This window comes from Tribolium madens, unplaced genomic scaffold (genome assembly GCF_015345945.1).
Source record: "Tribolium madens isolate multiple individuals breed KSU strain unplaced genomic scaffold, Tmad_KSU_1.1 Scaffold_20;HRSCAF=117;Tcas5.2_LG4, whole genome shotgun sequence".
In the NCBI taxonomy this organism is placed as follows: Eukaryota; Metazoa; Arthropoda; class Insecta; order Coleoptera; family Tenebrionidae; genus Tribolium; species Tribolium madens.
In genome coordinates this window covers 12,648,033-12,662,670 of record NW_025400985.1, presented here as the reverse complement: position 1 = coordinate 12,662,670, position 14,638 = coordinate 12,648,033, and the positions used below count along the sequence as shown (strand labels likewise).

Sequence of the window (14,638 nt, the reverse complement as noted above, 5' to 3'; positions counted from 1 at the left end):
CTGTTTAAACTTCTAATTAAAAACTTAAAGGTACAACTTTATAAACTTAAATTCACCAGATTTTAAATTTAGTGACATAAACCGTGGTCAGAAGAAAAGAAAAATCTTTTATTAGACATTTAATTAATTGGAAGAGAATTTTATGTATGGAATACTGACACCATTTAATTAAAGCTTCAAAGAAAAAAAATAATTGGAGCATGTAAAGGTTATTTGAACTTTTTGTTAAACAACAATCATTTTACAGTAAAGCGTCTAAAAATATGCTATTTTGGCATTAAAGATACTAGCGTGTAATTTAGAGAACGGGGGAGATAAAGAACGATTGAAATTGGTTTTATATTAATCTAAACCCTGTAAAATCGGGTATTTCCACCACGAGCTCTTATTGTTATAGTCTCAAGCCTACGTGGCATACTTTGAATTAAATTTTGAATGGCTTTTTGAGGAATGTTTTCCCAATCTTCTTGCAACGCAGCTCTCAAATCCTGTAGTGTCAAAATATAATAATTCTTGCCTAGAACGCACCCGAATTTGTGTTCCTAGCATATCTCAAACCAAAAATAACGCACAAAATTAATATTTTTGTTATTGGATTCATTTTGAAAGAACCCGGCTCAAATTCATTAACATCAAGGGAGGGCTCTTTGAGGAAGAAAAACGGAAAGGGCAGACTCTCGTAGAGAACTTAATATGGAAGTCAACACTGTGGATGTGAAAACTAAAGTCTGTTTTTTTAAATGGAAATGCCAAACAGCCTTAACGTTGGCAAAACTAACGATATATATTCATAGTAATTTCAATAAATAAAAATTGGCAATACCTATTTTTYACTTTAATTTAAATTGTCAAAAAACGTCAGTCTGTTAAAATCAAAAATGCCTTCGGGTAAATTTATTGATGCTGGGCTAATGGCCTCCATCAAAACTTGCCAAAAGCAGTTTTTAGAATTGTGCCCTACCTACTATGCGAAAAATGGAAGTAATTAAACGGTTGGCTGAAACATTCAAGGTACAAGTTCACATGAAAGTACAGAAATAAAATGCAGTTATTTTTAGCTTAAAAAATCAACAATATACAAAATTTTAAGTGGAAAACAAGAGACAATAAGAAAAACAAAAAGGGGAAAAAAATAAAGGGGTTTGGTTTCATAACCTTTATTTGCGAGAGGAATTAAGCCGGCATGTTTTTAATCTTTTAAAAAGTGGGCAAAATTTCAGTTTAAATGACTTTCATGAATTTGCAAAAAATGAACTTGATTTTCCGGCTTCTAGAAGTTTATTGTACCAAATTTTACGTGACATCGGTTTTAAATATAAAAAAATTAATGATAGAAAAATTTTATGTGAAAGAAGTTACGTTGTGCGGGCCAAAATTACTTTTTTAAGAAAATACTTACAACTTCAAAATTCTAGTGAAAACGTTTTTATTTTTTTAGATGAAACATGGATTTTTAAGAATGGAAGTCAGGTGAGACGGTGGGTGAAAGAAGATGACAGGAGAATGAATGATATCAAAATTACAAATGAAGGTGAATGATTCATAGTTTTACATGCCGGCTACAAGGGTGGGTTTCTTCCAAATTGCGGGTTACTTTTTTCTTCTAAAAACAATGACAGGGACTATCACAAATCGATGAATGGGGAATTATTTTTAAATTGGGTGGAAACAAAATTAATTCCGGACTTGGGCAAAATTAATAAGAAGTGTGTTATTGTAATGGACAATGCGCCGTATCATTCCGTTCTTTCAGAATTTTCTAATAAATTAACTCTTCAAAATTTTCTTAAAAACATAATGTACCTTTCGATGTAAAATTAACAAAAAAAGAACTCTGGCTGTTAGTAGAACCTTTGGCTAGTAATGATCAAAAAAAATTTGTTGTTGATGAACTTTTAATATCTCATGGACATAATGTTTTGCAACTACCCCCATACCATTGTCAATATAATCCGATTGGTGGTTTTGTAAAAATTATTATAACAAAAATGTCACAGATTCAAAATTTTTCGGGAGTGATAAAACTACAAGAGTTTGTCAAGAATCATTATCAAGATTTACAGTCGAAATGTGGGAGAATTATGTAAAACATGCAGAAAATTTAATTAGAGAAGACTGGGAAAAAAACATGGGAAGCATGGATGTTTCCAATGTTCCCCCTTTAATTATATCATTTGAAAATGAATCCGATTCGAAAGATGAGATATTATCATCTGACGACGAAGATTCGTTTTCAAATGAAGAGCAAACTTTTTCTGATTAATTTTTCTGTTAGCACAATTACGAAAAGTGTTCATTATAATAATATGCTTCTTGGGGAACTGTTTGGATTATCAAAATTATAATGATATTATTTTCTCAAAGGGTGGGTTTTGACGTGGTATATTCTATATTTGTTGTTGATACATATGAATGTAATTTCTTGTTCTTGTTACACCTGGGGCCCTACCACAGACTCGAGTGAGATTTCTCACTGGTGACTTTTGCCACCAAAATGACGTAATTTTAATGAGAAGTGCTAAAACCCTACTATTGACGCAATGACTTTTCTCACCGGTGACAAAACTCGAATGAAAACGCATGAGTTTTTTCGAGCGCTTTATTATGAGTGAGATTCATAGAAAACTCGTGAGACTTGACATTTGTAGTAATTTAAATTCAAATGAAGAATTATTGTTGGTTTAAATGAGTAATATATGAATTGTTTAATTAAAAAAAGTGAATATTTTATATTTTTAGTTTATTATCATTAAATTTCAGACAAAATTTGAAGAAAAACGCAGGTAGCTAACCCACCACACGCTCTCTTTTTTGATCTTGATGATACTATTATTCACAGCTATTATTTCTTGCAGATGTTATCTAAATTTTGACAATTTACTCTTTACATCGTTTTTCGCCTGTGTTTTTCATTCTTCTATTTTTGCGTCGTACGTTTTATTTCCCTTCGTTTAATCAGTCCTTTTCAGGACTCCTCCTTGAAGGCTTTCTTCTTACAAAGGTATTAAAATTATTCTATAAACCAAATGTTTGAGCACTGCAATCAACTTGTAGTAACTCGTCGCTGCTTGTAGTGCACAAAATGCATGATTTAATGATGCTCAATTTAATTGACGATTTGGAAGAGGAAGAAGAAGTAGATGTGCCATTGAGGCGAGCTACTGCTGGAGATCCTTTGCGGGAATTGCCAGAAAGACAATTTGTCAAGCTGTTTCGAGTGTCCAAAGACTTATTTAATTTTATTGTAACTGTTGTGGAACCTTATATGCGTCCAAAGAGAAGGCCCAGTGATTTATCTGTCCATACTCGAGTAACTAAGCCAATAATGTAATAATTCTGGCCGAGTCCGCAAAAACTCGACCAGAATTTCTTTCTGCTCCTCCGTCACCTTCATAGTATTTGGATTTGGAAAATCAAAAATGGAAAAATTGGGAAAAATGTTTTGTCAAACGCTAAGCAACGAGCGCGAAAGTGCTACGTTGCAATATCAAACCGGTGACAAAACTCATCGGTTAGATTTCTCATTTCACGCAATGTCAATAGTAGCGTTTTTTTTAAAAATGAGTGACAAAATGTACGTGAGTTTGTCACCGGTGAGAAAACTCATCAAAGTCGGTGGTAGGCCCCCTGGACCCTGCTGACAAATTTAGAATCAAGTGACTCCACTATTTCATACAAAAGAAAAGTATGAGAGAAAAATGTGGAAAGGAAGTGTGTTTTTAAAACAAATAATATAATTATCTATTCTACCCGCAGTTAGTGTTTCTTCAAAGTCTTGAGTAAAATTAAGGAGACCAATTAAAGTATTTCGGGAATGATCGATAGATAAATTAACGACGTCACCTTTCAGTTTGAATCTTCTGCTATATTTGATTGCTTTAGCCTTTGTTGCAGTCTAAAATTTACTTTGTAACCTAATAATGAAGAAGACACTGAGATGTTCATAAGTAAAATTAAAAGTTGCAATCATTTGTTAAATTATGCATTAAAAGTTCCTTTAAAATTGTTAGATTCAGTATACGTTGTACACGAATAAAATTGTTATTACCAACATTTTTACCAGATTTTTGACTTGGTAATTTCCATTTAAAAAAAAACAGACTTTATGTAGTAAACGTTATTCCAATACAAATGAGCCATTAACAATTTTATATTTGCTTCAAGTTTAATTAAGTAATTTGTTTTTGAAGAAGTGATCTCCCGCCAATGCTCTCTTTGCGCGCGCACCTGAATGGGATCACTAGCTGTCTATTGGTCGAAGCACATTTGACGGTTTTTATTTGAAGTGATTTTAATCAAAAAATTATCTCAACCATATTTTTTTGAAACTGATTGCCCCGTTAAAATTTTTAATTATTGTTGAGCTTGTTTGTGTGTAGTTTATAGTAATGTTTTTACAAGTAAGTCGAATTATTGCTTCAAGACACCAATTTCTTAACCAAACTTTAGTTTTCTCCTCCGGTGAGACAAGTAACGAAAAAAACGGCTATAAAAGAAGTCGAACCGGAATATGCCGTACTATCGTTGGCCCCTTTTACCCCCAATCCGAAAATATGTTTCGAAAACGTCAAAATCGGCCAAATGACCACACAGAAATTGATCATAAGGAATCCGACAAGCCAGAAAACAGAGGTATATTTTGAAATTTCTGATTCACTTTTTTAGTCAGTTTTTTAGCTGTTTGCAAAAATAACAATTCCGGAAGAAATAAACTTGTGTTTAAATTGGTTTGGATGCATAATTGATGCACAGAGTGAAGAAACCCTTGAACTTATTTGGACCCCTACTTGTGAAGGAGCTTGGCGGTTTATTTTACAACTAACTGACGGTAAAAGAACATGCAGGGACATTCCTGTCGTTCTTAAAACAATTACTTCTAAAGTAAGTACAAGGGGCAAAAAATTCGTTAATAACTTGATTGATGTTTTAGAAAAACAAAAAGGTGATCCAGAAACGCCTACCACGGTTTGTGGCCAAGAAAAACACATCACCAGTTCAAAGTTTTGCCAGTAGAAGAAGGTCGCCACAGAAGAGAACAGCCCTGCCCAATATCACAAACATACCGACCATAGTTGAAATGCCCCCAGAAAATGTATTTTATGGGAAAGAAAATTTTAGTTTTATTCCGGATACAAGTTTCAAAGTTGAATTAAGAAGGGAGACCTACACCGTGGATCATAACATCCCCGAGTCGGTTTTTGATGACAGTTTGGAAAACATAACTGTGGTAAAGTCCCCAAATGTTTCATTTGAACGTCGGCTACAGTCAGAGTCGTTTGCACTTTCATCACTGTTAACACCCTCCAATAACATCGAGTTCAATCCTGATCACTGCTCAACTGATGAGAAATCAATTAACATCACTAATGTTGTTCCTTATTGCAAACCAACGTCGCTATTTCCAGACACAACCTTCGAAATTGTTAAAAATCTAAGTACTGAAACCTACGTCAAGTCAAATTTAAGTTCTGAAACCTACACTAAATCCGATTCGGTTCCGAACATTTCCGATGTGAGCGTATTAAGCACACCCCCGAGTTTTTCCCAGAAATCCCGCCTCGACAGCCTCCTAGGCAATGGAGTGAAGATGACAATAGAGGCCGATATGTGGTCGAACGCRTGCGCCAATCGGCCTCTAGTCGCGATTAAAGAAGAACCAGAAAGTGTGCCCCCAAAATCAAAAACTTTGAAACGCAAAAGCGACGTCACTTTCAGCGTGACATCACCGAAACGACCGAATCGGGGTTTCCCCCAAGACTGGACTAAACGAAACGTGTTTGTTTTCGAACCGGAAGTCGTGGTTTGGTTGGAGGGACAAGAGGAGAATTTTAAAAAGTGGCTCAATGCCATTTTGACACCACCAATCGATCTCGATTCGAACGAGCAAGGGCATCCGCTAAATGTCGCTCAATTGTGGCGAGACTGCAAGAAAAGGGAAGTTGAGGCGGCACCAACGAGGGAAGTACTCTCGGAAAGATTTCACAATAATTCGAAATTGAACGCTTTGAGGAGGACAGCGAAGATGTTTTACCAGTCTGTTGAAATTCAAACTGTTTTGAGTAAAGTATGGGCGGCTGTGGATGTGAACAAACTTGCTATAAGGGATGACCGCGATGTGCATCTAGACTTGGCCCTACAAGCCGATGTCATGCAAGTGGTTTTGAGTTACAATCCCTTGTGGTTGCGTATCGGTCTGGAAACCATTTATGGACGGGTAATTCCCCTGAAATCCAATTCGGATATTTACGGTTTGACCAGATTTCTTTGGGAGAGGTTTATGAGGGATCCGGTTTTACTAAAGAAACACCGGTCGGTGCATTCGCCGAAATATAAGTCCGATATTAAAAAATTCATTTTGAAGAAGTTTCTCGCTTTGATTTATTTCTTAGATCGGGCCAAGACTAATAAATTGATAGCTCACGACCCTTGTCTCTTCTGCAAAAATGCCCCAATTAAAGAGAGCCAAACTGCTCTAACAACATTCTCTCGAGAAACTCTATCTTCAATGGGAGACATCACAAAATATTTGAAACACTACCACTATATGCTCGAACACAAACAAACCTACTTAAACGAATTTGATTACGCCGTCAATTGTCTCGGAGTCGACTTGAGAGACGGTGTCAGACTCACACGAATCATGGAAGTCATCCTTTTAGAGGAAAACTTAAGTAAAAATCTCCGAGTCCCTGCCATTTCTCGTTTGCAAAAAATCCACAACATGAAAATCGTGTTTGAAGCTTTGCAAAAATCAGGATTCGAAATCCTTTACGATATATCTCCAAGTGATATTGTCAACGGACACAAAGAAAAAACTTTGTCTTTCCTGTGGCAACTCATTTACAAATTCCATACTCCACTAATGGCCAAAAGTGTGACGCTTATAACAAAATGGTGGCGAAGTGAACGAATTGTTCAAAAAAGACGCCACTTGACACGGATTCGAGAAGAGAAAAATTTGGCTGCTATAAAAATCCAAAAGTGCCTTCGGATGTTTTTGGCTAAACGCCGGTACCAAAAGTTGCAAAAGAGTGTCATTTTGATGCAGAAGTGTTTCAAAGCTAGGAAACAGAAAAGAGAATTTGATAATTTGAAAGGAGCAGTTTTGGTGATTCAGCGCCGGTGGAGGGCGACTTTAGCAATGCGAATTGAAAGGGTCAAGTTCCAGGTTTTAAAGGAAGCGACGATTTACGTTCAGAGACGATTTCGGGCTAAATTAATGGGGGAGACAGATTTGAATCGATTTGAGAAGCTGCGACAAACTGTTGTGTTTGTCCAAAGGAAATGGAGAGCAAAGTTAATGATGAGACAACAATTGTGGCATTTTCAGACTTTGAAAGTTACGGCTATTATCGTTCAGAGACGCTTTAGAGCAAACAAAATATCAAGAATGCAATTTGAAGCTTTCAACCGGTTAAAAAAAGCAACGATTTTTGTGCAAAGGCGGTGGAGAGCGAATCGTGCAATGCGTGCTCAAATAGAGCGCTTCCAAAGTCTGAAAAAAAGTACAGTTTTGGTACAGCAAAAATGGCGAGCAAAAGTCGCAATGAAAATGGAACAAAAACAATTCAAACAACTCAAAAACGCAGCAGTTGTCATTCAGAGTTGCTTCAGAGCGAAATTAGTATACGAAAGGTTCAGGAATTTAAAACGGGTCACAATTTTGATTCAGAGGAAATGGAGGGCAATATTAGCAATGCGTACCCAATTGGAGGAATACGAGACTTTGAGAAAAACGACTGTTTTTATTCAAATGAAATGGAGAGCAACTTTGAGAATGAGAAAGGAAAGAGAAGAATTTTTAGCAATGAAGAAAGCAACCGTTTTGCTTCAAAGCTACTTTAGAATGAGATTGGAAATGGACAAATTTAATCAACTGAAAGGAGCTGTGATTTTCGTGCAAAGCAAATGGCGAGCAAAAGTGGCGTTAGAGAAATATCAAGCTCTAAAAAAAGCTAGTCTTTTTGTTCAGAGGAAGTGGAGGGCTAAAATCGCAATGATTTGTTCGAAAGGGAAGTTTGAAGCTTTGAAAAAAGCCGCTATTGTGATCCAGAGACGTTTTCGAGCAAATAAAGCTGCAAAATTGGAAAGGGATCGTTTTAATACACTCAAGAGAGCTTCAATTTTAATTCAACGAAATTGGAGGAAGAGGAAAATCATGATTGAATACCGAAATTTGAGACAGGCTGTTATTTTCGTACAAAATAAATGGAGAGCTAAATTAGCAATGAGAAACGCTGTCCTGAGATTTGAAGAGTTGAAAAAGGCAACTTTAGTGATTCAAAGACGTTTCAGAGCAAATCAATTAGCAACAATTGAAAAGAATAGTTTTGATGAGTTGAAAAGGGTCACAATATTGGTTCAAAGAAAATGGAGAGCAAAGTTAATGATGAGATCCCAATTTTCCAATTTCCAAGTTTTGAAAAATGCTACTATTACCATTCAGAGACGTTTCAGAGCTAACAAAAGAATGAAATTAGAGAGAAATAATTTCCAGGCTTTGAAGACTGCTACTATCTTCATTCAAAATCGTTTCAGAGCAAATAAATTCGCAAGAATTGAAAAGAACAGTTTTGATGAGTTGAAAAGAGTGACAATTTTGGTTCAAAGAAAATGGAGAGGAAAATTAGCGATGAGATGTCAAGTTACGAAATTCCAGACTTTAAAAAATTCCACTATTACTATCCAAAGACGTTTCAGAGCTAACCAAATGACGAAATTAGAGTCGAACAATTATAAAGCTTTAAAGACCGCTGCTATTGTAATTCAACGACGTTTTCGAGCAAATAAATTGTCAAAAGCTGAAAAAAACAATTTTGAAGAATTGCAAAGAGTAACGATTTTGATTCAAAGAAAATGGAGAGCGAAATTAGCGATGAGGTCTCAAGTTGTGAATTACCAGGCCTTGAAAAATGCTACTATTACTATTCAGAGACGCTTCAGAGCTAACAAAATGGCAAAATTGGAGTCGAATAAATATCAGAGTTTGAGGATTTCCACTATCTTCATTCAGAGACGTTTCAGAGCAAATAAATTGTCGAGGACTGAAAACAATTATTTTAAAGAGCTGAAAAGAGTAACAATTTTGGTACAAAGAAAGTGGAGAGCAAAGGAAGCAATGAGACGTCAAGTTGCGAATTTCCAAAGTTTGAAAAATGCTTCTATTTCTATTCAGAGGCGTTTCAGAGCTAACAAAAAGGCAAAATTAGTGTCAAACAAATATAATACATTGAGGGCCGCTACTATTTTGATTCAAAGACGTTGGAGGGCCACTTTATTAATGAGGACTGAATTGAGGAAATACCAAATTTTGAAAGTAGCAACTCTTTCAATTCAAAGACGTTTCAGAGCAAACATTGCTCGAGAAACAGATCGAAATAATTTTATCGCTTTGAAGAGAGTCACTATTGTAATTCAAAACCAATGGAGAGCTGTACAGGCAATGCGACGAGAGAGAAAGAAATTCAATGATTTGAAACGAGCAGTGATTTTAATTCAGAGATTGTGCAGAAGACGACTTGTTTTAATGCACGAATTGAGAAGAAAACGAGAAGAAGAAGCAAGTATCGTTATTCAGAAGCATGTGAGGGGGTTTTTGGTTCGACATAAATTTTCGAAATATTTAACACCGGAAGCAATTGCCGAGCGAAGAGAACTGAAGATAAAGAACTCCGCTGCGACTAAAATTCAGGTTATTTCTTCTTTTAATAGTGTTTTGTTTGAGTTAATTTTGTGAAAATTTAGGCTGTTTGGAGAGGTTACAAATCGCGGTTGTCTCAACCACCCAAACTCAAGAAGATCTGTAAGAGATTGAATGAAGCAAATGCATTGGCTGTTCCGCAAAATACTCTCGGCTCGCGGTGCAGGAAAGCTGTTTTACAGTTAAACAYCAGTAATTTATCAACTGATGAAATTTTACGCATTTTGGAAGACTTAGGTAAGAGATTGGGCGATATTTTAAGTCGTATTGTAAACCGATTTTTTAGACTTTTTCACGAGAAGAAGTAAGGAATCCTGTCTGCAATTAGGAGCCAAATTACCGCGCTGTCTCTATCACACTATAACATCAACGAATAGGTCGCCTCACGAGATTCAAGTTTCCACAGCGGCAACTTTAATTTTAATCAATTTCTACCGCTTTGAGCCGACTCGGAGTAAAACGTGGATTCCTGAGTTCATCGAACCATTATTGTCTGTGATGCTTCATTCTTGTGATAAGGAGACGCCTCTATTTCCCACACTTTGTACTTTGTTTTGGTTGTTTTCGCACAATGAGGAGTACAAAAATACCATCATCTCCAGTCCGAATTTCAAACAGAAAATGACGCTTATTTGTAAGCATTGCGACCGAAAGGAAAAAATGAACAGCAAAATCAACATTAGATTTCCGTCATTTTTTTCGCCATACGAAAAACTGCCGTTACCTAGTCTTACTCCAGACTGGGGGTTGGACTACAAAGATAACCCGAAAACGTTCAGTAATTCGATTCACGCCCTTAAATGTTTAACAAGTAGATTATGCTTTTAATGTTTATTGTTTTTATTAAATGAAATACAGTGCTTTCTTTTACCTACTTAGTATGTTTGTATTAAGAAAGTTAATGTGGTGGCGGTGGGACCGGTAAAACCGCTCCCATCAGGGGCGGCGGCGGCGGGATGGCATTAAACATCGGGGGCCTAGGCGGCGGAGGCACCGGTATCATCGGTGGTGGCGGCACTCCTCCCATCATGTTCCCTGGCCTCGCTATAATTGTCGTTGGTTTCTTCGCTTCATTCTTAAACGCAAATTGGAGGAAAAACTGCTTTGTGTCAATATTCCAGTGCGTCCAGAACTTGTTGTCTGTCTTCTCAACTTCCCTACTCGGCACTTTGAATGCAATCGTCTCATAGGGTTCAGCCGCAAAAAGCAAGTACTGCCACTTGCGATCTGGTGGTTCGATTTTTTGCTCATAAGCCGACATGAATCTGTGGCGCGGTATCACGTTATCAGTGATTTCTGGGTAGTCAATTTGGAAGAGGAGACTTTGCTGGCCTGTCTCAGGATCTCTTTGTTTGGTTACTCGATAGCCGGGTCTTCCGATTTTGACGAACTTTTTCGGTTCGACTCTGGGTTTTTCGGGTTGAAGTAGTGTGGGAGCGTCTTTTGCTTCTTTAGCGGCTCTGCGCGCCAAGTTCGCTTGATGCTTCTTGCCTTGAGTATGGGCGAGGTAGCTGCCCTCGTTATTGTGTAATGTAAGACATAGTTTGCACTCGTAGGATCCCAAGTGGTTTTTCATAAAATAGGGGTCCTTTTGGAGGTCGATGGTCTCTAAGGCTAGCTGGCGGAGACGCTCACGGCGGTCCCGGTTAGTTTCCGACCAGGAGGCCACACCACCGCCTCCGGTCTTACCTCCAGGACGATTTTGGAAATCCATTACTCAATTTAGTATAAATATGTCTTGGAAATCCACAAAAACTTAACTACGTTTTGAGAACGACCATTAATAAAATTATTGAGGTTAACTGCAACTTTTTTGACAAGCTTTTGGTAAATTTCTTTCTACCAACATAAATATGCAACCAAATTTAATTTTATATGTTTTTTATACTCCCAATATAAAACATTTTATTAATGCAAATGATAAATGAAACTTAGATTAAGATAGGGTTAAATGTACTTTGTAATAAATAAGCAAAAGGATAAAACAACTTTATGAAAGAATATTAGTGACTACTGACAATTGTTGGCAATCCTGCTCCTACCTTTCTAAAGTTGACAATTTCTTTTCAACATGGTGGGTATTTCAAGTGCTCAATTTTACCATTTTTCTAACTTAATCTCAATCATCTTCTTTGATAATTACTTTTTAATAACTTGAATTGTTAGTTTTATTAATTTTCTGCTAATTAAAATATGTATTTATGTCGATTTGTGACAATTACAAGTGTTTACAACAACATTGTGGTTATGTTCTAGTCGACCCATAAGAAGAAAACGAGGAAGTTGAGGGGCCACGTGAGCCATGGACACGGTCGTATTGGTAAATAAGACTTCTTCTTTTATACCTTTCACACCTTTCACGATGATACAAGAACGGGCGGTATGAGTACATTCTGATTAACGTTCTCGACTGATTCTCCGTTTTTAAACCCTTATTACAACTAGTTTGGGTTGGAAGCTAAAAAAACTTGTTACAGGTAAGCACCGTAAGCACCCTGGAGGTCGCGGTAATGCCGGTGGTATGCATCACCATAGGATCAATTTTGATAAGTACCATCCAGGATACTTTGGAAAGGTTTGTTTTTTGCTATGATAAAATGAATACTAATTTTTTTTTCCAGTTGGGTATGAGAAATTATCATTTGAGACGTAACACCAAATGGTCTCCTTCTATCAATTTGGACAAATTGTGGACTCTTGTTAGTGAGCAGACAAGATTGAAATACAAAGACCATCCTGAAGGAAAAGCTCCAGTTATTGACATTGTCAAGGCTGTAAGTTTTTTAATACAATTGTTTAAAGAGAATGATGGTTTAATGATGAAATGTAAACGGGCGGTCTGATTAGAATGCTGATTGTTTATTTACTGACTGGTGTTGATCATTTATTCTAGTTTTTTTATTTTATTACAAATACCTAATTTCTCTTTTTGTTTCAGGGCTATTACAAATTGTTGGGTAAAGGGCGCCTTCCTAAACAACCTGTCATCGTTAAAGCTAAATTCTTCTCTAAATCAGCAGAAGAAAAAATCAAAGCTGTTGGAGGAGCGTGCGTTTTATCGGCTTAATTTGTAACAAAAATACATTTTATAAGTTATTTCTGTGTTTTATTCACTGCATCATTTTTTCGTATACGCTCCCGAAAATAGCTGTTTTAGGGACTCATTTGAGTGACATTGACGACCAACATCTTTTGTACGCGATTGTTTTGAGCTATACTTTTTTTTTATATTAATATGCATCAAGTAGGTTATACAAGTCTAAATGTATCTTTCATTTAAAGGCCGATTCACACAAAAAGTCACTAATGTCATTCAGAAAAAAATTAATGACAAAAACCTTTAAGTTTGCTACACTATGTTAATTTTAGTTATTATTTGCTACCTGGGGTTCATGCTTATTTGAAAAAAATATTTTTAGCGAAGATTGAGGTTAGGAGTGTTTGAATTTTCGCATGGTTGCCATCCTAAAATGATCCGTTTTAACGATTATTTCGATGCACAAATATGAAAACGAGTATACATTGAAAAAAAAAACGGGAAATGAAATTTTTCCAAATGTAAATTCGGTTCTAGTTGTCAATTGTCAACTTGACAATACCTATCAAAAATATTTATCAATTTATACCAACTTGTGTAAAATTATGAATGTAGCGGTAGAATTTAGAGTACCATCAAAATATTTTAATAAAACACGTTCACACCATGGAAAAATTGAAAAAAAAAACTTTTTTTAAGTTTTTCATGTAGAATTTTATTTTTAGGAAACTTGAACTCAATAATATGAAAACAAAAATTGATTTAAATTTGCTGCCATACCAACCCATAAACAATAAATAGCCAAAATCAGAATCACCTTTGTGGGGTTCACGGCTTCCTTGATTAATGAAGGAAGTTTCCCTTCACCCGGCTGGTCGCATTAAAAAAAAAGTGGTTCTGACCACAGAACAACAGAGATAAATGGTTCTGACCACAGAAGTTCTGACAGCGTACTCTAATGTATCGCCATCTGTTAATTTCTTCCGAAAACTTTTCTTGTTACCATAGTTACCAAAATCACGCGCCAAACGTCGTAAATATTTGAAATTTAAGTTAGAAATTGGATTTCTCTGTGGATATTTGTTAAGAAAAGTTGAGGAGACTGTAAAATGTACTGCTTGTCTAGTACCCTTAACCAATTATTTTGAGTCAAAAACAAGTCCCCTCTTGGAATTAATTTATAATCAAGACAGAGGAAAGCTCAAATATTCATCTGAAAAGTTTATTGCGTTAATTCATTGTCATAGGAGTGATTTTGGAAATAATACCCAGTGTGCCTACGCAAGATGTAGACTACATTTTGAAAACAATAATTGTTTCATATTTAAATGAAAATRCCATATTCTCCTGCGAGGAACATCGCAGTGTCTGCGGCATTATCGTTGGCAAATTTTTGCAATCTCTACACACAAAGTACTAGGAAAAAAAGTTATATTTATTCAAAAAAACTAAAAATTTTGACAGTAAATTACATTTTCAAATTTGTACAAAATGCGTTTACTTCTTTATCTTATAACCCCCCTACGGGCCTAAAAGACCTTGAACGTATTGGTTGTGCACTGTATTCTAACAAGCTGTTGCACTCTTGCAGGTTTAGTCACTTATAATTGTCAGGGATTTAATACGGCACAATACACATTACTCTAGTACAATCTTCAATTATTAGAATTAATGGTTAATATTCAAATAAAAGAAAATGAAACCACCTTTACCAAATAGCCACATATCAGGAAATTATTTACTTTTCGAAAAAATCATTAGTGTGAGATTGTGACGTGCGTATTTAATTCCTAATGGCATTATACACAAGCGAAATGTGGCCAAATTACGTTTTTATAAATGTACTAACGCCTTTTTGCTATCCACTGACAGGAGTGTGACAGCACATAACCTTATTAACT

At 35.9% G+C, this 14,638-nt stretch overlaps 3 protein-coding genes across 3 annotated transcripts; 2 read left to right on the top strand and 1 right to left on the bottom strand.

Moving 5' to 3' along the window:
* The first annotated feature begins 4,255 nt into the window (after window positions 1-4,255).
* LOC123004737 (protein abnormal spindle) lies at window positions 4,256-10,574 on the top strand. The gene is made up of 6 exons (XM_044398139.1): window positions 4,256-4,400; window positions 4,450-4,632; window positions 4,678-4,881; window positions 4,931-9,691; window positions 9,745-9,937; window positions 9,987-10,574. The coding sequence occupies exons 1-6, from the start codon at window positions 4,389-4,391 to the stop codon at window positions 10,526-10,528; spliced, it is 5,895 nt and encodes a 1,964-aa protein (XP_044254074.1). The 5' UTR covers window positions 4,256-4,388; the 3' UTR covers window positions 10,529-10,574.
* LOC123004738 (splicing factor 3A subunit 2) lies at window positions 10,517-11,533 on the bottom strand. Its single transcript, XM_044398141.1, has one exon. The coding sequence runs from the start codon at window positions 11,412-11,414 to the stop codon at window positions 10,599-10,601; it is 816 nt and encodes a 271-aa protein (XP_044254076.1). The 5' UTR covers window positions 11,415-11,533; the 3' UTR covers window positions 10,517-10,598.
* Window positions 11,534-11,690: 157 nt separating this feature from the next.
* LOC123004739 (60S ribosomal protein L27a) lies at window positions 11,691-12,796 on the top strand. Its single transcript, XM_044398142.1, has 5 exons — window positions 11,691-11,774; window positions 11,957-12,020; window positions 12,178-12,275; window positions 12,322-12,474; window positions 12,639-12,796. Exons 1-5 carry the CDS (start codon window positions 11,772-11,774, stop codon window positions 12,765-12,767), a joined length of 447 nt encoding a protein of 148 aa, XP_044254077.1. The 5' UTR covers window positions 11,691-11,771; the 3' UTR covers window positions 12,768-12,796.
* The last annotated feature ends 1,842 nt before the right edge of the window (window positions 12,797-14,638 follow it).

Coding starts and splice junctions, on each gene's coding strand:
- LOC123004739 (XM_044398142.1), top strand. Junction 12,276..12,321: donor ATCCAGGATACTTTGGAAAG/GTTTGTTTTTTG, acceptor TTTTTTTTCCAG/TTGGGTATGAGAAATTATCA. Junction 12,475..12,638: donor TTATTGACATTGTCAAGGCT/GTAAGTTTTTTA, acceptor TTTTTGTTTCAG/GGCTATTACAAATTGTTGGG.
- LOC123004738 (XM_044398141.1), bottom strand. CDS start 11,414: ATGGATTTCCAAAATCGTCCTGGAGGTAAGACCGGAGGCGGTGGTGTG.